Below are 25,452 nucleotides of genomic sequence, written 5' to 3'. Positions count from 1 at the left end.
CGAATGTAAGATTGTACAATGAAATAGCTAGCTAAAGATTACGCGTAGGTACCTATAATCTAGGGATAATAGTCCGGCAATAGCTTCGACGCGGATGCGCGAGTGACACATTGGATACAATTCATAGAGAACTACCAGAGAACTACAGATACAGCATACAAGTTCGCCGAATGTAAGATTGTACAATTAAATAGCTAACTAAAGATTACGCGTAGGTACCTATAATCTAGGGATAATAGTCCGGCAATAGCTTCGACGCGGATGCGCGAGTGACACATTGGATAAAATTCATAGAGAACTACCAGAGAACTACAGATACAGCATACAAGTTCGCCGAATGTAAGATTGTACAATGAAATAGCTAGCTAAAGATTACGCGTAGGTACCTATAATCTATGGATAATAGTCCGGCAATAGCTTCGACGCGGATGCGCCAGTGACACATGGGATACAATAATTTATATTATGGAAAATGGAGAACTACTAGAGAACTACAGATGCAGCATATAGGTAAAGTCAAAGTCAAAGTCAAAGTCAAATGATTTATTCAAAATAGGTAATAAATTACTCTTATTGATGGTCTGGTATGGTGTTAAATTTGTAAGATAATTATTACGCAAACTTAAAACTAAAGCTACGAGGGTTCCAAACGCGCCCAGGTCTGAGAAGAGCCCACAACAAACTCAGCCGGGTATTCTTTTTATTATAAGTTCGCCGAATGTAAGTTTGCTACAAGCTACAATGAAATAGCTAAAGTTTAGCATCCATCTCCTAAAAGATACGTCGTAGATTAGATTTTTTGTTCAGTTCATTTTCTTATGTTTTACTTGATAATATAATTTGCGTAAAGTGACTATAGCCTATAGCGTTGTATACATCGTGTATAAAAGGTGGAGCAACAAGATCTAAATAGTCTTTTTACTTTCCCAAAGGCACGCACAAACCTGCGGGCAATCATGTTCTTTACAATGGGGAGTGCTCTGAAGAGCTTTTTGACATCATTTTACCCTCCTTTTTCTACAACCGCACCGCGCGCCACCGTAACCAATTGCACCCTCACCACCTGAGTGTATGGTGCACTTCGACCGTCCGTTGTGCCAGATCCTTCTTTCCACGCACATGCAAACTGTGGAACCAACTCCCATCGGCGGTGTCCCCACTAGATTACAACATGGGGTAATTCAAGGGGCGGACTAACAAATTCCTGAAATGCCGGGAACGCATCGACAGTTCCCCTGGTGCTGTAAATGTTCATGGGCGGCGGTAATGGGCGGGTCACTTAACATCAGGTTGGTCACCTGATGTTAAGTTTGCCTGCTCGTTTGCTCGCTATCTCTATTAAAAAAAAGCACCCTCCGCTCCCTATCACTGTCATCAACATCTTTGAGGGCAGAGGTCAACCTACTCCAAGCATTTTTAAATTCATGTGCCCTACTCTATTGTAAAATCCATACTAATATTATAAATGCGAAAGTGTGTCTGTCTGTCAGTCTGTCTGTCTGTCCAACCGTTCAACCGATTTTGATGAAATTTGGTACAGAGTTAGCTTATATCCCGGGGTAGGACATAGGCATATGACATACTTTTTATCCCGGAAAATTAAAGATTTCCCATGGGATTTTCAAAAAACTAAATCCACGTGGACGAAGTCGCGGGCGTCATCTAGTACAGAATAAAATACTGCATCAGTAGGTAAGTAGTTATATTGATTATTTACTATTCTCTAATAGGTACGATGTCATCGGAATCTAATGGGTGTAGATAGTTCCATTGATACCATCTTTAGTAGAAACCAAAGAAAATTATCCTTTAAAATCTAAATTTACCAAAATTAAATGTCATTTCTTTGATGCAGCTATATTTTTGAATTAAACCCTTAATTTTATGTCCATATCACGTTCTCTCGGTGGTCGGTTGAACAATTATTACGTATAATCTATCATAAGATTTTTCGATTGAGGAATAGCCACGCCTTCCGAATCGAGGCATAATAACAACCGAGAACTTTTCGAATGGGTAACGGTTTAAGTGACTTTCAAAGCTTAACATCTGAAAAATAGAGGATTACCGATGAATAGCAATCAACGACTGCCGTTGAAGTATAATTAGCTTATCGTCCGCGGATCGCCTAACGACGGGGATCGTGCGCGCGCGCATTGGCGATCGCTGCGCCAATCGCCGTGCGCCGATCAACAATCGTTAGACCATCGATTCTTTTTGGTTATTACAATAATTCCGACACGATTGCGTCTAATTGCGCTCGTTTCCGACGATCGTGGAAGACAAAGCAGATCTGATACCTAACATGAATAGAAACATACCCCGATTGTTTGTAATGCTTCGCAATTATTGAGAGATCGATCCTTGTTGCGGAGATTATATCACGTCTGTTATAATCTTAATGTTTAAGTATGGTTAGATATTATTTTGCTGAACGTGTTTTCCGTGCATCATTTGTTATGGGTGTTTAAATGACTAGCTACCAGGAGCGCATGAGAAGCTGGTAATTGCTATTGATGTAAAGCTCCGAGATTATCCAGCGTCAAAGGAGCCAAGGGCGTCCTCGCTAATTAAGTATGTGCCGGGAGTCCGCAAACTGCCAAAGTGCCATCAGGCTGCAACTCAAGTAAACCGCTTGCATGACAAACTTATGAATTATGATGCAGTTATTAAACTATCTATGATGAGAATTTTACATACTAACGATCCCTTACTTACATATACCTACCGTATTTATCGTTTGGGAAAAAACATCAACCCATCGCCCGGCTCACTACTGAGCGGTCTCCCCTCGGAATGAGAAGCTTTGGCCATGGTTCACCACATTTGAGAACATTATGGAGAACTCTCAGGTAGGTTTCCTCACGATGTTTTCCTTCTCCGATAAAGCAAGTGATATTTAAACGTGCCTGAGATCGAACTCGAAAAAACGCTCCATCTTAATCTGTAGTTCGCATCAAAAGTACCGACAACTGTAACCAGCCACCTAAATTTAACAAAGGCTCTTAATATCAACGTCAATTTAGCAACGGAAGCTCAAAAACTACCATCCACAAAGGTTATAGTACCTAATGTTTTTACCGGCGTGTTATAGCCTCACCGCTAGATGGAATGGAACCGTCGTACATAATCAAACCACATGCAGGGCAGTAATTGCCTCCACATTCAAAGACCCGCTCACATCACGCCGTATAATGACAAAAATAGTCCAAAAAATGCCTCCGCATATGAGATATTTTTTTCATGAGTTCGCGCGCTCGCACGGAGCTAAATTACGAAATAAAAGATTAACTTAAAAGATCAATAAACTTAATAAATGATCTCAATAATTGTTGCATTACGGACACAATGGAGCGGCGTCGTGAAACGTCATTAAGGCGCGAACATCATTAATTTTATTCGCGGCTCTCTGACGTAAAGGCAATGGCGTCTGTCAGATTTGAAAAGCGGCATCGCTGCCACCTGTTGGTAGCGCGGTGAATTAGACGTCGAACCCCGCTGAGTTCCACTTGATACTGCCACTGGAATGACTCGCCTAAAAATACCTTTTGAATTACACTAATAAACGCACCTTTTAAATATCTCACTAATTAAAGAACCCGATTCAATAATGCCTAATGTATTTATAATTTTGGCGCCTGAATCATAATCTCTAACGACTAAGTACTTAACCTAAAAGCTCTACTAAGATTTAATAAAATAGAGCATCTTTAGAACCTAGATTGACAAGTAGGTAGCGATAACATAGCGTAAGAAAAACTCGCAGATCAGTGATAATTCGTCAATTGTTATGTCTATCATATGACGAAGGCTTTGTGTAATCTTTGTTTCAAATTTCCATCATATGAGCCGTCAAAGTGGAGCGTATTCCAAAAAATGGAGCTGCCAAAAAAATTTAGCCGCCTCTTGAGATTAGATTTCTTTTTGGTAGCTAATTGCGTTTTATCAAATTAAAGCAATTCCGCCCGCGGCGCGGCTCGAGTGATTGATAATGTTTGACGTGGAAGAGTTCCCACTAGTTTTACAGAATAAACTGTTTCAATTTGTACTAATATTCCTCATTTGTCCCGACATATATGATAAACTTCTTTATTTGGTTTTTAAAGTAAAAACAAACGTAGAAATATTATGGAGATGCGAATAAGGGACAATAGAGCAAAAACTTCGATAAATTACATAAAGTAGGTAAACTACCCCTAAGTACTTTAGATCTTGCGCATAGAATACCTAGTAACCTAATATTCATTTAGGTATGTGCTACCTAGTTAGGAAGTTAGTACGTACCTAAGTACTACGCGGGGGTCAGTTCCATGCACCATTTTCTGTTTTAAAGATATATTTAACAAAAGGTATATAATAAGTATATAATTCTGTATTTTTTAGGGTTCCGTACCTCAAAAGGAAAAACGGAACCCTTATAGGATCACTTTGTTGTCTGTCTGTCTGTCTGTCTGTCGTTCTGTCTGTCTGTCTGTCTGTCTGTCTGTCCGTCTGTCTGTCAAGAAACCTACAGGGTACTTCCCGTTGACCTAGAATCATGAAATTTGGCAGGTAGGTAGATCTTATAGCTGACGTTTGGGGAAAAATCTGAAAACCGTGAATTTAGGGTTAGATCACACAAAAAAATTAAATTGTGGTCATGAACTAATAATTAGTATTTTCAACTTTCGAAGTGAGTGACTATATCAAGTGGGGTATCATATGAAAGGTCTTCACCTGTACATTCTAAAACAGATTTTTATTTATTTTTATGCATCATAGTTTTTGAATTATCGTGCAAAATGTCGAAAAAATACGACTGTAGTACAGAACCCTCATTGCGCGAGCCTGACTCTCACTTGGCCGGTTTTTTTCGTAGATTTTCGCCATTTAGGTATTTACTTAGGTATCTACTAATTTTCAATTTTACATTGAAAGATACCGCTAGGTAGTGTGGATAAATTGGTATGTAAAGTTTCCATCATTAGGTAGGTACTACGGCGGAGAGGAAGACACCCCGAGACACGCGATTTTTGAGTGTCCCGCGTGCGCGGATCTTAGAGAAGCAGCACAGGGAGCAAGTGACAGTGTCAACGCCCAAAATCTGGTAGCCCGTATGGTGTCAAGCGAAAATGAGTGGCACAGATACGGCCAGATGCTGATAGCCATAATGTTGAGAAGGGAAGATAGAGAAAAACAAGAAAAAAAGGAGAGAGAGCAACCAGAGGGTCAGCACGAAGTAATGTTACACGGTTCCGTGCTGATCTCGCAGAGGGGGTGGTCTTTTTAGTCCGTGTGAGTCGGACACACCCTGTCGGTAGACAGAAGTCCATTAGGGATTTTTCCTCCTCCTAGAGAAAAAAAAAAAAAAAAGGTAGGTACTACGTACACTTTTTGACCTCACGGTTGAAGTCTATGGGCTATTTTGCCTGTCGCTAGAACTCTACCACCACTCCCTCCGTCGACCGTCATCCCCTCAAGCCATCCGCGTCAAGGCCAAATTAGGAATGGATTCAGTAAGATGTCTCAGTGGTAACATTTAGGCGCATTAAAGGGGTGAAAGTGTTCTCGCGCTTGGTACTTACTCCTCGGCGCACGTATCTCCGGAGCCGTCATTTCAATCATTAAGAATTCGGCGGCGGGCTCAAAGCGGTGATTGATGCGGCGTTTACCGGTCGCAGTGGCACCGAATAAAAAAGGAACGCTTAATTAACTCGTTTGGCACCGCCGCTCATTAGAATTATTAATCAAACCGAGGCGGGGCGATAGCGAGTATGATGTATTGAGCTTTGATTACATTAATGTATTCGGAGGAGTAATTAAAAGCACGCCGGGACGTCTGCGCCCGAACAGAACAAAAGCTAGGTTCGTCTAACGCGCTGTGAGCATCGCTAATGATACATAATGAAATATTGTTTCGCTAATTTCTACGCAGGTGTAGTCGAGGCAAAAAATTAAATTAATAAAATTAAGCTAGCCTACAATCCTCTAGTAAAAAACTACTAAATAAAGAAATGCTGTTGCAACACATAATCATCATCATTATCAACTGATAGACGTCCACAGCTGGACCTAGGTCTCTTGTAGGAACTTCCACATGCCAGGGTCCAGCAGCTCTCTGGTACTGTTTGATGACGTACAGGTTGAGATGGCAGTCGGGGTATGAAGCGGGGAGATGCCCCGCACACCCGCACGTCACCCGCGCTCGCCCGCACCGGGTTTAGCCCCCGGGCTGTGCGGGTGTGCGGGGCGCTCCCTTCCCGATTGCAATTTCAACCTGTCGCGTACCAAGTGTCTTCCAAGTCGCTGCGCTTTCCGGTGCTCGGTCGCCATTGCATCTGCAATACCTGAATTAAAATGTACATAAAATTACAAGATTAGGTAAACACTATACTATTTAAAAACATGTCTACAATAATTAAGAACAAAAAGAAAATCTTAAGGTACCTATCTACATAGGTATAGCAAAAAGGAAACTTGTAGATACCCGCCCGCCCAATAGATCGACGATCCCATGCAAAAGCGGAATTGATAACTGTCATACGGCCAAACCATACCGTGAGATACCGTGCAATGAAGGTCCTCATAAGTTTATAGTCAAATCTACGGATAAGACGTGCTAGCGCGAAAACGCCATCAGAAGAAACCTTCTTCTGATGGAGTTTTCCATTAATTATCCTATAGAGATAAGCGACACCCTATAGTTATCAATGAGTATCTATATACAAATATTATAAAGAGTGTGTATTTTGTGATTTTGTTTGTTGGTATATTATTTCAGATAGACTTCAATCGGAGCAAACTCAGGATGGATCGCGAAGCCAAGTACATACATAAATGCCTAAAGGTAGACAATAAACGCGAGCGAATCTACGGAATAACATAAAACCCATTTTCTTTTCCTACCATCCATTGTTAAATATTCAAAAAAACTGTTCAGCACGGAGCGTTGCACTCTGGTTTATGCGAGTGGGTTATCTGTGGAGATTAGGCCGTGCCATATCTCAGCAGCTCGGACGCCCACCGCTAGCGAACATGCTCCGAGCCTATAATATAAGCGTCGTCTGTTTGTTTATTGTACACGTAAGCAACTGTAGTGCAGTTTGGCGTAGAGCTTATAAACTACGAAATAATATCGAAGGAAATGCAAATGATGGGATTTTTTGGAAACATAACTAACTAGCTTTAGCTTTTTAGAACAAAAATTTACGCATCCTGCACAAAAGTGGGTAGGTATATAGGACTTACTGACACTGCCAGGATACCCAGTAAGCCCAGCGGCACAGTCCGCGTCATGGATGTGGCATCTTAGGATCCCGGGTATCTGATGCGGCTGAGGTTTGAGACGTCCGTGTACGGCCTACGTCGAAACCGGCACAGGTTTGCAGTTTTGCACCTCAGAACAAGGACTATTAGAAGGAGCCCTATTGTGACACTTACTGTTAGAGCGAGATAGCTAAATGCATTTAAGCTCTTATTAGAACGTGGCAAAATGATTATGTTTTGTCCTTATCACCGTGGCCACTTTTTTTTGTTTTAAAATCGGTTCAGTAGTTCCAAAGATTACCCCCTACAAACAAACTTAACGACATTACCTCTATATGATATTAGTATAGATTTACTACCGACCTGGCCCGGCTTCGCACCGATGCAATGTACTTAGATACTAATTTGGTGTCAGTGTGATTATTGAAAAAAAAAAAAAACAAAGAGCATTTTATATGAAAGCTCTCAGTCGACGTGATTTCTTCCGGCATCTTTAACAATAATAGGATATAAGTTTACAGAGGGACAGAAGACGGCGGGAAGAGACTTTGTTTTACAGTACGCGGCCTCGGCCGTACATCGGCCTTTAGAATGACATTTCGGCTTTGTAGAGCGTTGTCTTTGTCACTCATACTTATATAACGTTTTGTCGGTCTCTACGACAGGGACAACGCTCTACAAATCTGCTGTCTCCTTCTAAAGGTCGGTGTACATTACTTTCGGCCGCGTACTTACTGTAAATAAGTATAAGTATGTAGGGATTTTTAAAAAGGAATTAAAATACAAATTGAAGAACAGGATTACTCTATCAAACTTGAAAAATCCCAGGTAATCCCAGAAAGCTTATCATGATTGATACAATATACCTACCTACTCCATTTTACTTTTTTTAAATTTCCCACCTGCAGATGTCTTGGAAGTTGGAACTATTATTGTATAATTATTTATCTACCAGGTGCTTTAGTTGTCTTCAACTGAACAAAAGGAATGATCATCATTTACATATATATTATATTACGAGAAATCACAAAAACGAACAAATAATTACCAACCCTTTTTCATTGTCTTTGCAAATAAGCTTTAAGTTAATTGTTTATTGAGGAAAGGAGCTTTAAAATCAAAGGGGCGACAGGTGCCACTATAAACTGAACCCTGTAATAAAAGGTCTCGAGCAATCAATACGAGAAGCGCGTGCGTTGCAAAACCACAATGCCTTGCTTTAGAATCATTTCATACGAACGTCCGCATCACCAAATTTTATGATCATTCGTAAATCTTGTACCTAAAATCGCAGAAAGATGCCCGCGACTTCAATTTGCTTGAAATGCAATATCCTAGGTTCAATGTAAAATATACCTACACTTTATTTTACGGTGTAGTTAAAAATGTAGTTTTTGCTCCAGAAAAACGAGCAATTAGTTTTTACTTCATCAATTAATTTTTTTATCTATTCCTAGCAATAAAGAAGTTTTAATAATATTGGCTCAAGAGATACGCAATTAACGCACGATTAAGATTCGCTCATGCAGAAAAGTAGACAAGTGCGTGTGAGGCATCTAGCTGTAAAGAGCTGCAATATTACTGAATGTATTTGTCATTTTTCTCATAGTCGTTTCTTAGGTGACACCTAACCTCAATAAAAAACCTACTTTCTAAATTTCAAGTTCATTACAATATCAAAAATTAAAACTTTCCCATACAAACTTTCATCCCTTATTTTACCACCCTTATGGGCGAATTTTCCAAAAATCCTGAAACATATATTTTTTCATTTGTGACCGAAACCCCAAATTCCAATTTTCATGCAAATAACATCAAAAATGCGGACTTTCATACAAACTTCCACCCCCCATTTAATCCACTTAGGGGTGGAATTTCGAAAAATCCTTTCTTAGTGGATTCCTACTCTTTACAAAGAATAGACCCTCCAAATTTCATGTCTTTTGGACCAGCGGCTTAGGCTGTGCGTTGATATATATGTCAGTCAGTCAGTCAGTCAGTCAGTCAGTCAGGACTTTGAATTTAATGTATATAGATAACAATTTAATTTCCAAGCCCGCATGCGAAGAAGTATGATATTCGATCAAACTCAACACCTATTCACTTAAAAATACAGTCTCTGATTTTATTAAATGTTATCCATACTTAGGACTTTGGTAAAAAGAAAAAGTTTCAAACAACATAAATATAAAGGCGGCACAATATCTAAATACATAAAACGAAAAGGTGACTGACTGACTGATTGACTGACTGACTGATTGATCTATCAACGTACAGCTCAAACTACTGGACGGATGGCTAAAATTTGGCATGCAGATGGCTAATAACGTAAACATCTACTAAGAAATGATTCTGGAAAATTCAACCCCAAGGGGGTAAAATAGGGGTTCTAAATATGTGTAGTCAACGCAATGGATTTCAGTACAACATTACAAGCCAGTTAAGTCATAGGAATGACGTACCTACTTTACCCTTAACTAACAGGTCTGTAATTCTAGAGCGAGTGGTGTGAAAATATTTTTTTCTATGTACCTACCTATATATTTTTTTGAACACTGAAAGTCCCTGATCGGTAGGTACTATCCTAAATGTTGTGAATGACTTTATGCATTTTATCATACCTATGGAAAATATTAAAAAAACAATCACCCAATATTAATTAATAAGCTCTAAATATTAAGAAGACTTTGATAGTCAATTCAAATAATACCTACTTACTCTGCTTATAAGTACTTACTGCTCATTTTGCGGCGTTGACTCGTCGCCAGTAAAAACGCTAGTTTGTTAAAGCCCTAAAGAAAATAATCTACGCTAAAAAACGAGCTCGTCCTTTAACTTAAGACATAGTTTTGTTCAAAATTTGTTAACTTAATAAAAATTAAAAACATTTAGTTCTTAAGACGACAAAGACAAAGGCTAACCACACAGGACGTTAAAAAAGTGCTGCGGTCTGACATACCTGCCTATAACATGTTATGTAATATGATAGTGTCATGCATAGTACGCGACAGGTAGAGATGGCAATCGGGGTATGAGGCGAGGGGACGCCCGCCACCCGCGCTATCCCGCACCCGATTGCTATCTCGACCTGTCTCGTACTATACCTCTATAAGCATGGTGTCTCAAATATACTTAGTAGGTAGGTATCTAATTCGAAGAAATACGACTGTAGTACGGAACTCTCGGTGCGCGAGTCTGACCCGCACTTGGCCGGTTTTTTGTTACAGCGATAGTTTGCATCCTGGAAACGGATAATAAGGCTGCGTTTTATCCCGGAAAATCAAAGAGTTCCTATGGGATTTTTAAAAACCTACAGCTACACCCACGCGGAAGAAGTCGCTGGCTTCACTACCCCTATTATAAATGCGAAAGTGTGTTTGTTTGTTGGTTTGTCCTTCAATCACGTCGCAACGGAGCAACGGATCGACGTGATTTTTTGCATGGGTATAGTTTAAGACCTGGAGAGTGACATAGGCTACTTTTTATCCCGGAAAATCAAAGACTTCCCACGGGATTTTCAAAAACCTAAATCCACGCGTACGAAGTCGCGGGCATCAGCAAGTCATCTATATTTAATAATTCCGTTATTTTTAATATCCTCGATAAAGTTGCGATCTGAAGCTAGTTTAATAACAGCACGAACCCCATTTGACTTTCAAAATGGATCTAGAAATTAAACCTATGATAAAAAGTACTTATAGGCAGTAGATGTTCGTAATTATGTTTTTCGTCGCCAACGCATGTTTATTTTTTTGCAAAGAAATTCTTTTATTAAACTTTAATAGATGATGCCGCCTCGATTTTTATCAAAAACTTTTTTGCGAAACGGTTTTGTACTTTTCCAAGAAGAGATCATTTAAAATTTAATATTAATACGAGTATATCACGTTTATAGAGTTATATTAATACGAGTATATCACGTTTATAGAGTTATATTAGTACCAAAATGGAATAGGTAATAATAATTATGTAAGGAAAAAAGTACTACAAGCAACGGTTAGTTACTTTTTAGTTCATTTTACACAATATCATCTTTCAGCATCTTTTCAGCAATGTTTTAGCTATAGGTAGCGAATGGTAGCAGCCAGCTATATTTTATATCGATGATTGCTAATAAATCCATACCTAATAATATTTAATATTATAAAACCGAAAGTGTGTCTGTCTGTCTGACTGTCTGCTAGCTGTTCACGGCCCATCCAATCAACCGATTTTAACGAAAAGTACAGAGAAATCTTGCATCCCGGGGAAGGACATAGGCTATTTCTTATCCCGGAAAATTAAAGAGTTCCCACGGGATTTTTAAGAACCTAAATCCACGCGGACGAAGTCGTGGGCATCATCTTGTTTTTTTTTTTTTAATTCAGATACAAGTTAGCCCTTGACTGCAATCTCATCTGGTGGTAAGTGATGATGCAGTCTAAGATGATAGCGGGCTAACCTGGAAGGGGTATGGCAGTTTTTATTAAACCCATACCCCTTTGGTTTCTACACGGCATCGTACCGGAACGCTAAATCGCTTGGCGGCACGGCTTTGCCGGTAGGGTGGTAACTAGCCAAGCTCACCACTGCGCCAGGGAGGTCGTCAATATAACTATATAACTAGCGGTCCACCCCGGCTTCGCATTATTAGAATTTTCGTAGGGATATCTAATTTTTGCAAATAAGATATTATAGCTTATAATATGTACTCATGATTAATAATGTAGCTGTCTACTGGTGAAAGAGTTTTAATAATCGGTTCAGTAGTTCCAGAGATTACTCCATACAAACAAACTTACAAACTTTACCTCTTTATAGTATTAGTATAGATGAGACGCAGCTCTTATTTATAAGCCACTAGCTTATTTATGCCCGCGACTTCGTCCGCGTGGACAACACAAATTTCGAACGCCTATTTTACTTTAGGGCCTACCTTAGGGCTTGAATTTTCAAAAATTCATTCTTAGCGGATGTCTGCGTCATAATAACTATCTGCATGCCAAATATCAGCCCGATCCGTCCAGTAGTTTGAGCTGTGCGTTGATAGATCAGACAGTGAGTCAGTCACCTTTTTGTTTTGTATATTTAGATATACCTACCTACCTTTGAATGTCCTGGTTGTGCCGACCTAAGGACAGAAGCGGTAGGATTGACCGACGCGGAGGGTGTGAACGCCCGTAACCTTATATCGCGCATGCTGTCGAGCGAAGAAGCCTGAGGGCTATAATGATAAGAAGGGAAGAGAGGGAAAAGGAAGAAAAGAGGAAGATAGAAATTTAGGAGGTCACGGAAATGCTTACGCAGTTCCGTGCTCACCTTGGTTGGCATGGGGATGTTATTTTAGTCCGCGCGAGTCGGACACACCCTGCCGGCAGGCAGAAGTCCGTAGGGATTTTTTCCTCCCCCGAAGAAAAAAAAAAAAAGATATACCTACCTAATATTATTGTGATTTACCTAATCTAATCTTGTCTATAGGTCAAATCTCTAATAATAAGTAGGTAGGTACACCGTGAACTACGCAGCAATATAAATAAAAAAAAATCCTTTGTAAACATTTCGGTAATTGATTCATTAAAATTTGTTATTTCGCCAATTGCAGAAGGACATTGGACAGGATGCAGCAGATTACCGTGCTCTCGGTCTGCTCCGACGCACTTACAACGATACACGAAAACTTGGAGAACACCAAAATAAGAGATAAGTATGATTTAAATGCACAAAACTCCGAAAAGTTAAAGGTACCTGGGTGCGAACCTCGGACTTCCCGAATAGGAGGGTGAAGTCTTTTAGTACTTACTTTAACCACTATTATAAGCTACATGCGCCGGCAAATTTTTTTTTTTTTTTTTAGTCAGATACAAGTTAGCCCTTGACTGCAATCTCACCTAATGGTAAGTGACGATGCAGTCTAAGGTGGGAGCGGGCTAACCTGGAAGGAGTATGGCATTTTTTATTAAACCCATACACCTTTGGTTTCTACACGGCATCATACCGGAACGCTAAATTGCTTGGCGGCACGGCTTTGCCGGTAGGGTGGTAACTAGCCACGGCCGAGGCCTCCCACCAGACTAAAATTAGCGGAACACAAAGAAAAGAAAGAATTAATGTATTTTTTTCGAAACACTGGCCAGTTACATTAATATTTTTTTTAATTTTAGGTCTAATTTGAAAACAGAACATTAGTCGAAAGCTTAGTCATTTTTGACGACCTCTCTGGCGCAGTGGTAAACGCTGTAGTCTTATTAGTGGGAGGTCCCGGTCGATTCCTGGGAGGGGTTTGGAATTTTATAATTTATAAATTTCTGGTTTTTTTTATTTTATTTTTATTCAGATACAAGTTAGCCCTTGACTGCAATCTCACCTGGTGGTAAGTGATGATGCAGTCTAAGATGATAGCGGGCTAACCTGGAAGGGGTATGGCAGTTTTTAAAAAACCCATGCCCCTTTGGTTTCTACACAGCATCGTACCGGAACGCTAAATCGCTTGGCGGCACGGCCGGCTTTCTGATCTGGTGGGAGGCTTCGACCGTAGCTATTTACAACCCTACCGGCAAAGCCGTGCCGCCAAGTGACTTAGCGTTCCAGTACGATGCCGTGTAGAAACCAAAGGGGCATGGGTTTTTTTAAAAACTGCCATACCCTACTTCCAGGTTAGTCCGCTTCCATCATAGGCTGCATCGTCACTTACCACCAGGTGAGATTGCAGTCAAGAGCTAACTTGTATCTGATTTAAAAAAATGTACCTACCTAATGTGAGTTTCATGTATTATAAGTATTTACTCTTTTTAGTAAATTTTAATAGAAGCTCGTCACTTGAAAAAACCACGTTTATTATTGCTGTTATTTGAAATGATAACTTAAATGATGTTTTTTTAAAATACTTGGTACTTAGGTATATACACTTCGTATGGACAGGGTTATTGAACAAACAAAATGGCACCGACTCAGTGGTGCTTTAGCACCAATAAATAAATAAATAAAGCACAAAATAAATAATAAAAAAAATTATTTAAGAATAAATAAATTTATTTCAGGCATAAGTACACCCATAATTGTTTGTTAGTACAGAAACAATTCCTTAACCTATGTTAGTACCTACTTATTACTAGCTTAAACTTAACTTAACAACTAATTCTACTAAAATTAAAACTAATCCTATTTATAATGCCCGAGGGGGTCTCTTTGCGCCTATGTGCGCACCACTCCAGCACCTCCAGTGACTGGAGGTGCTGGAGTGGTGCGCACATAGTCCAGTGCAACCTCAGTGACGTCTGGATTTCAAAGAGGTGGCGCTGATTTATTTGGTTTCAAAACCGTGAAAAAATTTGTTCGCTTGACCATATCTTGTCATTTATGTCGATGGCTACTAGTTACCGCCTCCAAGCAAAAACAGAGCTCCTACAGGGTTCGTTAATACTGTTATCCTTTCGACACAGCTAACCAAGTCATTCTGTTCATTACATCTCATATTGTCTCTCAACTCTCAACATGGATAACGTGTCACCGGTTTTGTTTCTTCTGGCGCTTGGTTCGAACTTTTCTTTCATTTACTTTTACCTGTGTCTGCCAATCCGCACTTTGCCAGCGTGGTGGTAAAACCCTTACCCTTACCTCATACTGAGACTCGTGCTCTGTAATTAGCCGGCGATGGGTGGATAAGGATGACTGAAATCAGTACCTACCCATATTATAGATGCGAAGGTGTGTTTGTGTGTTGGTTTGTTGGTTTGTCCTTCAATCACGTCGCAACGGAGCAACGGATCAACGTGATTTTTTGCATGGGTATAGTCAAAGACCTGGAGAGTGGCATAGGCTATAGAAAATTAAGAAAAATATGGAAAATTAAGGAGTTCCCACGGGATTATTAAAAACCTAAATCCACGTGGACGAAGTCGCGGGCATCACCTAGTTCTTACTAAATCAGGACTGATTTTTTATGGGTTCCGTACTCGACGGTTGCCAACGGGACCTTATTACTAAGTCTCTACTGTCCGTCCGTCCGTCTGTCTTTCAGCGGGCTGTATCTCGCAGAATGTGTATTTCTATTACCGCTGTAACAAAAAAGTAATAGAAATTTCAAAATGGCCGCCATGAAAATTAAAAAGGGGTTTTCTTGTATGATGAACCCGGGCACAGACTACCAATAAATAAGTTGATGAGACATGGTTCCAGCGCAATACCAATTTGCGGGACTTATACTAAAAGCTTCTTATAATTCGTATCTTACAGCATTACTGCAAGCAGCAGTAATCGCCAAATCGCACGACAAGCCCAGTGGTCCGAACTGCCAGACCTTCTCCCAAGGGGTCACGTTCAATGACACTGAAGCGATAGGTTCCTGGCATCTCCTTCATTTCAGGACAGAGAAAACTAAAGGCTCCGGCGACCCTCAATGCGTGGAGTTCACTGCTGTCAGCGAAGAGGTAAAGAACCATAATATTATGCTTAGTGCGTGCGAGAGTGCGTTCCAGCAACGCACAAGACTGCAAATACTATTTCATACATGGCATAATTTTGTACCTATATCAAATATTTGAAAAGAGCAACCACCGAGTTTCTGGCTGGTTCTTCTCGGCAGGAAAGGCATTCCGAACCAGTGGTAGATGCATCCGACTATTCGTAAGCACTTGTAAAAGTTTATACGAATAAAAAAGATTTTCATTTCATTTCATTTCATTTCAGTGACTAATCTGTAAGCCGCCTTTTTACTCGACTACGAGAGAATGTACTTATATTGTTTCAAAATTGTATTTATTTATACTGGACTAGCTACAGCCGGCGGCTTCCCCCGCGTGGCCTACAGGAAACAAATGGCATTTTTTTGGCAAAACCATAGGACTTACTTATAACCATTCAACCCTCATTTTACCCCTTTAGACCCGTAAGATTTTTACAAAAATCTTACGGGTCTAAAGCTCTAGATAGAACCTACCTTCCAAACTTCAAGTTAACAATAACAATATTTATTTTACGCTAGCAAAACTTAGCGCCATTATTATACTACTTAAACACAATCCAATACCAATAATAATTTGCCTTATACTAGTAGTTGTAGTGATTCAGTATTTTTCAAACCCGCAATGTGTAGCGTACAAAACTCGGGGTCAATGCTCCGCCTACGGTGTGGCATTGACCCCGCAGCACCTATAACGCAACGTTCGTTGAACGAAGTTCGCCAGGGCAGCTAGTTTTATATAACTTCGATTATTTTGCTCGTTTTCGATTACTAACTGCACTGCACCTATCTATTTTCAGGAAAGGAAGAACATAGAAGCGCTCATCGGCAAATACATAGAGAACCTCAATTGGGAAACGCTTTCTCTGAAAATGAAGATCCCCTGTAAAACTAGTGATCCTAATAAAGCGAGGGACTACTACTTGGAGAAGCTGGAAGGAAATGGCTCCTACAGGACTCTGCAAATGCCTCCACCCACGGGTATAATTCATAGCTTATGTCTTTTTTTAAGGTTTCTATTAGGTACTAAGCCTCTGCTATCCGTCCGTCTGTCTATCTGTCTGTCAGTCAGCAGGTTGTATCTTATGAATAAACTATACTTAAACTATAGCTTATGCCCGCGACATCGTCCGCGTGGACTACCCAAATTTCGAACCCCTGTTTTACCCCTTTAGGGATTGAATTTTCAAAAATCCTTTATTAGCGAATGCCTACGTCATAATAGCTATCTGCATGCCAAATTTCAGCCCGATCCCTTCAGTAGTTTGAGCTGTGCGTTGATAGATCAGTCAGTCAGTCAGTCAGTCAGTCAGTCAGTCACCTTTTCCTTTTATATATTTAAGAAGAAGATAGAAGATAGACAAAGTGGAAAATTGAAATTAGTTGAAATTCACACAGAGTGTCACGTATTTTTATTGCCGTTCGAGCTATCATCATCATCATCATCATCATCATCAACCAATAGACGTCCACTGCTGGACTTAGGTCTCTTGTGGGGACTTCAACAGCCACGGTCTTGCGCCGCCTGAATCCAGCGGCTCCCTGCAACTCGTCTGATGTCGTCCGTCCACCAAGTGGGGGTCTTCCAACGCTGCGTCTTCCGGTCCGAGGTCGCCATTCCACCACCTTGGGACCCCAATGTGCCCTGCCCATTGCCACTTCAGCTTCGCAACCCATTGAGTTACTCTAGTTCTCCTACGGATCTCCTCATTTCTGATTTAATCACGTAGAGAAACTCCAAGCATAGCTCGATAGCATAGTTCGAGCTATTACAACTAAAAAAAATGTATACTGGCTACCAAGCAAGCAATACGCACCACCACCACGCACTGACCGTTTTGGGGGATTTGTGTGATGCTGCGTGGTGGTGGTGCGTATTGCTTGCTTGGTGGCTAGCTTTTCCTGCATTTATAGCAGTCGGAGGGCGGGTGATGCATATCGCATACTGCATTTAAATATCCGCTCCAATTAAATAGTCGTTCTTGAAGTTAACCGCAAGACGCGTCGCAAATCGCAATAGCATTTTTAGGTGTCAGTGGGGCGAAGGCGTGAGGGAGCGGAACACAACAGCGCGCCCGCCGCTCGTACCTCGCCTTCGCCATCTGCATTAGTGTGAGTGCTACATTCGTATACTTGCGCGAGCTCGCCCTTGCATTGTAGGTCAGACGCGACAGACTATTTAACTGCGGGGAACTATACCTACCTACTTTGAATAGATGATTTGACTTTGTCTTTGAATGAATGATGGTGACAATAAATGTTGACCTTCACAGCAAAACTTGACATAACGGGATTCAACCGCTACCCACTGCGACTGAAGATCATCGAGGGTCAATACCTCGCCATGATGGACTGCCACGAGAAGTTCGTGTTCATCCTGGGCAAGCAGCCGCCTGAAGGGAGACAAACGGACGACCGATTCCAAAAGATGATCGAAATGTACTGGCCCGAGGAAGATTAATACTATATTAATCTGTATTCTTTTTAATAATTAAAGTGTTATTGGACTTTATAGTGAATACTTTCGTTGTTTTCTTTATCTTTAACTGAAATCCCAAAGTATTGATATATGAAAGATGCAATATATTATCATATACAAGAGGCGTATCTATATATCTATATAAAAGAAAAAGCTGACTGACTGATCTATAAACGCACAGCTCAAACTACTGGACGGATCGGGTTGAAATTTGGCATGCAGATAGATAGCTATTTATTATGACTTAGACATCCGTTAAGAAAGGATTTTTGAAAATTCAACTCCAAAGACGATCACGCACTCATCCGATCCGAATCCGTGCAAATACGGATACAAAAAATATGTACGGCATATGCATAAGCTACCATACAAATAGTTCTATGACAACTTCGAAACGTATTTGTGCGTAACCGCCGGAAGGTGGTAAAATTGGGGTTTTTTTTTTAAGAATATTAGCCATGTTAAATGACTAATATTCCCCTTTCCCCTCCAACTAAGCGTAAAGCTTGTGCTAGGAGTAGGTACGACAATAGTGCAACGGGCGGGGTTTGAACCGTCGACCTTTCGGTTTTCAGTCCACTCCTTTACCTGTTGAGCTATTGAGGCTCAAAGGTTTGAAAGAGACACGGACGAAGTCGCGGAAAAAAGCTAGCTTCTTTATAAGTACGAAGTGTTCTGTCTATGTGCACATTTTATTTTAACATACTATCTACTATACCTACAGCTACCACTTATAGTAGGTATAGGTACCTACTTACAATATTATGTTTAAAATCCTAAGGGCTTATTTAAACTTTGATTTAAACATTAGATTTGAGCGTAACTTAGCAACGGACTTGAAACAAACAACAAAGCATTCAAAAGTCGTCATTATTTGGATTGTTACATATTCCACAAAGTTAAATGACGCAAATGAGCAATTAAAGTGTAATTTTCCCTCTACACAATAAAGCTGAGGGTGCGAGCCGCGTGAGGGCGTACCTGCAGCTGTAATTTGTGTTGGAGAACATCGAAAGATACTTAATGTATTTTCGAAGCTAACTGACAATTGACTAAAAAATCTACAGTGTAAATCTAAATATATACAAGGAAAAGGTGATCTATCAACGCGCAGCTCAAACTACTGTACGGATCGGGCTGAAATTTGGCATGCAGATAGCTATTATTACGTAGGCATCCGCTAAGAAAGGGTTTTGAAAATTCAAGCTCTAAGGGGGTGAAATAGGGGTTTCAAATTGTAAGTAGTCCACGCGGACGATATCGCGAGCATAAGCTAGTTATTGCATAAAATTGACAATTCTAAATCTAGTGCTATCCTTTTCCGCACGGAACATAATGAAAGGGATATAGCAATACATTTAGAATGATCTGTAATTTTAGTTTAATTTAGAGATTATGTACACCAGAATAATTCACAATTATATACTGCTTGAAGACCAAAGTCTTCAAACAGTGCGTGTTGCCAGTGATGACATATGGATCCGAGACATGGTCGCTAACTATGGGCCTCATAAGAAAGCTCAGAGTCACTCAGCGGGCGATGGAGAGAGCTATGCTTGGAGTTTCTCTACGTGATCAAATCAGAAATGAGGAGATCCGTAGGAGAACTAGAGTAACTGACATAGCTCAGTGGCAATGGGCAGGGCACATAGTTCGTAGTTCGTACAACCGTAGACGTTGGGGTCCCAAGGTGCTGGAATGGCGACCTCGCACCGGAAGACGTAGCGTTGGAAGACCCCCCACTATAGGTGGACGGACGACATCAGACGAGTTGCAGGGAGCCGCTGGATTTAGGCAGCGCAAGATCGTGGCGTGTGGAAGTCCCTACAAGAGACCTATATCCAGCAGTGAACGTCTATCGGTTGATGATGATGATGATGAAACAAAAAGTCAACACTAATTACAGAAATGTTATGTTGTAATTACAACACTTCCGGTACAAGATAGGTACGTACAAATATCAAATAATCGTAAAATCAAGTGAACCATTACTTTCCACCCCATCGCAACCCCTAACCACTCAAATTAAGTGTGGCTCGATCAACAGTCATTTTCGGATACAATTAACCACACATTTGAGTGAAAAGTCAACCACCCACTCCAATTGATTTATTGTGTTCTACGAGTTCCGCTATTGTACCCAACTTTTATTGTGTTTTACACGAACATAACCTAGCTACTCGTCTGGAAGAGCAATAAATAGGTAGGTACATTTTGTAGCAAAGCAATGATGAAGACTCATTAATGACTCCGAGTCTGACCAGATATTTGAACAAAAAGTTCCAGTAACTAATGGATGAAAAGAATTTTATATCGAATTTTTAAATTATTAATTCAACATTTCTGGACTGAATTTTTTAGTCAACCCATTTGCAATGTGTTTGTTGACATATTTAATATCAGCCTGGCTGTCCAGCGCGGAAAAGCAGCCAGTAATCTAGTGATAATGATAGTATAAGGCTAGCTTTAGGTATGTTTTATTGTAATATTTTCATTTAAAAAAAATCCATACTAATATTATAAATGCGAAAGTGTGTCTATCTGACTGTCTGTCTGTCTGCTAGCTTTTCACGGCTCAACCGTTCAACCGATTTTGACAAAATTTGGTACAGGGATAGCTTGCATCCCGGGGAAGGACATAGGCTACTTTTTATCCCGGAAAATTGAAGTTCCCACAGGATTTTTAAAAACCTAAATCCACGCGAACGAAGTCGCGGGCGTCATCTAGTTATAGATAAAGTACTTTTCATCCATTTCGGTGAAGGTCGTCGTATTTAGGGATCTTAGGCTACGATGATTGCACAATTGGGTATTTGACGCCAATTTTTTTATTACTTTATTATAAACTAGAATAAAAATAATGACTTAAACTGAAAAAAACCAATTAAATCGATCAAATAACAAAAAAGTTATTAGCATTTAAACATTTTTGATTAGACAGAAATAGCGATACAGCATTTTGACGTCACACCTTACTAATGCCATAGTAGCTCCGTGCGGTTTCATACAAATTTTCGTTTTGCGAGAAAGGGATAGAAGACCCTCCTATTCCAAAATTAAAATGCCTGTAACTTTGTAAATCTTTGTTGGATTTTAATATTTTTTTCAGCGTACGTCATTATTTTTATCCTAGTTTATAATAAAGTAATAATATTTATCAAATTCAAAAGTAGGAAAATACCCAATTGATCTGCCCAGCACCGTTAATTCCAGTAAGTCTCACTTTCTGGCGCACTATATCAATGTACGATGGCGTGTGCCGTCAAGGGTGCAACGCTGTTCATTTGTCTAAACGCAGTAGCGTTTTGAGGGGTCCTCCATCGCGCTCCGCCGACACACCGCACCCCACACCGCGGACTGGGAAAGTGTTGCACTTTACAAAAGTTAAAACGTTTCAAGTACGTTTTCAACTCTTCAGTAGTCATTTCGTTAACCGCCGCGCTTGCCTTTCCTTTGTTTTAAGGTTATAATTGATGACTTCACGATCCAAAGTAGGTGCTTAGATACTTATGCTTACCTACCTTTATCAATTGTGTAGATACTTCATCATCATCATGATCAACCCATCGCCGGCTCACTATAGAGCACGGGCTCCTCTCAGAGTGAGAAGGGTTTTTGCCATAGACTACCACGCTGGCCATGTGCGGATTGGTAGACTTCACACATCTTTGAGAACATTATAGAGAACTCTCAGGCATGCAGGTTTCCTCACGATGTTTTTCTTCACCGTTAAAGCAAGTGATATTTTAATTAATTAAAACGCACATAACTCCGAAAAGTTAGAGGTGCGTGCCCGGGATCAAACCCCCGACCTCCGATTAGAAGGCGAACGTCCTAACTACTAGGCTATCACAGCTTTTGTGTAGATACTTATCCATATCTAAATATACAAAAGGAAAAGGTGACTGACTGATCTAACAACGTACCTACAGCACAAACTATTGGACGGATCGGGCTAAAATTTGGCATGCACTTACTTACCTACCTACCTGTAACGTAAGGTTTCAAATTATGGTTTCGTGTGTCATTAGGTCAGGAATTCTATACAATTACAAAAACTTCATGGCCGAGTATTAAAAGTTCGAATTATACTTAACTGCTTAAAGTGATATGAATCTGGGCGGAGAATTCACAAAAACTGGGTAGGTAGGTAAGTTGGGCACTGCGTCTGGCGATAAAAAGTTTTTCAATTAGATTCATATTAGAGTCATATCAGAAAGAAATTATGAGCGTTCAGCTTTATTAAAAGTTTTACTTCAAGGACATTACGACATTTTTTGTTAATAATGCCAGAACGAATATTTGTAAGTACTTATTTTCATATTTAAAGTGAAGTCCAGAAACTGGGTAGGTAGGACATGTTGAGATGGTAATCGGGGTGAGGACGCACTGCACACCCGCACAGTCCCAGCACTATTCCGGTGCGGGCGAGCACGGGCGCTGTGCGGGTGTGCGGGGCGTCCCCCCGCCTCATACCCCGATTGTCATCTCGACCTGGCGCGAACTATAGCTTACCTATTTCAAAAATTTGAGGTTACGTTTCAGTTTCCATTAGGAGGAGTTTCTGTTTCCATGCGAGGATGCCAAGTACCTAAGTACGCGGCCGAAAGTTTAGAAGGAGATAGCAGATTTGTAGGGCGTCGTCCCTGTCGTTGAGACCGACAAAACGTCATATACGCTCTACTAAGCCGAAATGTCATTCTAAAGGCCGATGTATATTACTTTCGGACGCGTACTGTAAGCTCCCAATATTTAAGTTCACCGATATAATCGCCAATCAACTTAGCATTGTTTGGTATCTACTTAATATAAAATTGTGAATAGGAAAGAAGGATAGAATAGAATAGAACAGAAATATTTTTATTCAAATAAACTTTTACAAGTGCTTTTGAATCATCCAATTCGGAACTCCCTCCATTCCTATCAAGAAGACCCAGCAAGAAACTCGGGGGTTGCTCTTTTTAATATTCAAATGTTGTACTACCTACCTACTTGTATCTACCTAATAACTTATGATATACCTACTACCCAATCACATATTATTTCAAATGTCTAATTTGGAATCAATTAGGAACGCACAAGCTCAAATGTGATCAATCATCAAAATTCAAACCCAAGAACAAAATCTACTTACAAGACAACAAAACAGCTCATACTTATTAGAGAAAACAAAAAAAAAACGTTTTTTTTAACAGCTGTCCACAGCGGACGTGATTGGAGTGGCGAACCGACGTTTAATGCTATACACCTGTAATTATTACGTGTATGTATTAACCTCACGTTAATTGTTGGGAGAATTCGGACGCAACGGCAACATGCGAGGGTGACTTTGTGACTTGTGGGAACTCGCCTATTGCTAATTAAATTAGACAACTGTTTAATTGTTATATCGATATTGTTTCGTGGCATAGTATACTAACCTATATAGTCATTGTCAAAAATTGTTTACCTGCGAGTCAATAGCGCATATAGGTAGGTAATAGGTATAGACTTTTTTTTCATCGCTGGGAAATGCGTTTATCCGAAGGTGCTGGAATGGCGACCTCGCACCGGAAGACGCAGTGTTGGAAGACCCCCCACTAGGTAGGATGACATCAGACGAGTCGCAGGGAGCCGCTGGATTCAGGCGTCGCAAGACCGTGGCGTGTGGAAGTCCCTACAAGAGACCTATGTCCAGTAGTGGACGTCTATCTGTTGATGATGATGATGATACCCCCCTCCTGGAAGCCAGCCAGCTAACCAGCTAGCCAACCAACTGGAGGGAAGGTGTTGCCTAGCGAATGGGAACACCGAAGCAATCAACCGCAACCCAGCCAGCGACGTCCAGGGGACGCCAGGGGACCACTCACGTGGTCCCAAATTGTGAACACGATTACCCGATTCTGTTTTTTTGCTTTCAACTTTCAGTCATATAAGAACGTCAATATCGCACCGCCTTGTAACATTACTGTATGGGTACTTGGGTAGGTATTTGCCTGAAATCATTTTAATTTGCATACATAAGTAATCAGTGCAGTTATAACCAGCGATAAGGGAAATATGCTGCCACTTTCAATGATTTATAGACATTAAATTGCCCCTATTATCTTTATTAGCCCTACCAGAGCAGGAAATGTATCGTTTGTTAGGAGCCACACTGCTTAGGCACCTTCTTAGGTAACCTGGATACATTTAGGTACACTTTGTACCTAATACTTACGTAGTAGGTAACCTACATCCATGCACTTGCATTGAGACTCCGATACATATATATGCCTAGTGGTTAGGACGTCCGCCTCCTAATCGGAGGTCGGGGGTTCGATCCCGGGCACGCACCTCTAACTTTTCGGAGTTATGTGCGTTTTAATTAATTTAGTATCACTTGCTTTAACAGTGAAGGAAAACATCGTGAGGAAACCTGCATGCCTGAGAGTTCTCCATAATGTTCTCAAAGGTGTGTGAAGTCTACCAATCCGCACATGGCCAGCGTGGTAGACTATGGCCAAAACTCTTCTCACTCTTGAGAGGAGACTCGTGCTGTACAGTGAGGGTTTGATCATGATGATGATGATGATCGTCATATTGTCGTATCAGCCGAGATAATCACGTCATCAGCGAACCGTAGCGTAGGTGTGACAAGTTTGGAATGTTGTTCCCTATAAGTAGCAATGTTTAGGAATGCACTACCATGCTGGCCAAGTGCGGATTGGAAGACTTCTCAAACCTTTGAGCATGAGAACAAAGTATACTTAGGTAGTCTTAGAATAAGTAGTATATCTTTACCTACGTTTAAGGTATTTTAGTTCTTAACTTTCATTTCCAATACCTCCTTCCACATGAATTACGATTATTACGATCTACAGAATAGGTAACTAACCGAAACTAAGTGCATACGAATAGATTCCTCTGCTTGTCTGCGGCCATTAAGGAGAGATACGCAGGTGTTATATTACGATAAAATTGGATACATAATTAATATGCTAAAATTCATCTAATCATAAACTTGGGAGTCTGAAGTAAATGTTTGTTGTGATGTTTAAAACAGAATCGTTATTCCGTTTCCGGATACAATGTCAATGTTCCTAGTTTCTTACTGTCATCATACAATACAATAGTGTAAAACTATTATTGTTTATTCTTGTTTAATTTGGTATCTAGGAATATGAAAATATGAAAAATAATATTATATAAATTATCAATACATGTCACTAATTATTCATTGTAAATTAAATATTGTCACTGTACTAAGAGTGACATTATACTAAGCTATTGTCAACATACAGTTGGCAATAGCTATTATGTGAAATAATAA

The 25,452-nt window shown here is 40.2% G+C and overlaps 1 protein-coding gene across 3 annotated transcripts in view; it reads left to right on the top strand.

Annotated features, from left to right (window-relative positions):
- The first annotated feature begins 14,657 nt into the window (after nt 1–14,657).
- Nucleotides 14,658–25,452, top strand: part of LOC117997127 (uncharacterized) — a 103,663-nt gene continuing 92,868 nt past the window's right edge. For 2 of the 3 annotated variants that reach the window (XM_069498070.1, XM_069498071.1), the window contains exons 1-4: nt 14,658–14,755; nt 15,457–15,650; nt 16,483–16,663; nt 17,956–18,157. In XM_069498070.1, coding sequence (XP_069354171.1) covers nt 14,716–14,755; nt 15,457–15,650; nt 16,483–16,663; nt 17,956–18,143 — 603 coding nt within the window. In that variant the 5' untranslated portion in view covers nt 14,658–14,715 and the 3' untranslated portion in view covers nt 18,144–18,157. Of the gene's footprint in view, nt 14,756–15,456; nt 15,651–16,482; nt 16,664–17,955; nt 18,204–25,452 lie in introns of those variants that run through there. The other variant, XM_034985302.2, reaches the window with a different exon arrangement.

Source organism: Maniola hyperantus, chromosome 4 (assembly GCF_902806685.2).
Source record: "Maniola hyperantus chromosome 4, iAphHyp1.2, whole genome shotgun sequence".
Classification (NCBI taxonomy): domain Eukaryota; kingdom Metazoa; phylum Arthropoda; class Insecta; order Lepidoptera; family Nymphalidae; genus Maniola; species Maniola hyperantus.
This window is presented reverse-complemented; position numbering and strand designations above follow the sequence as displayed.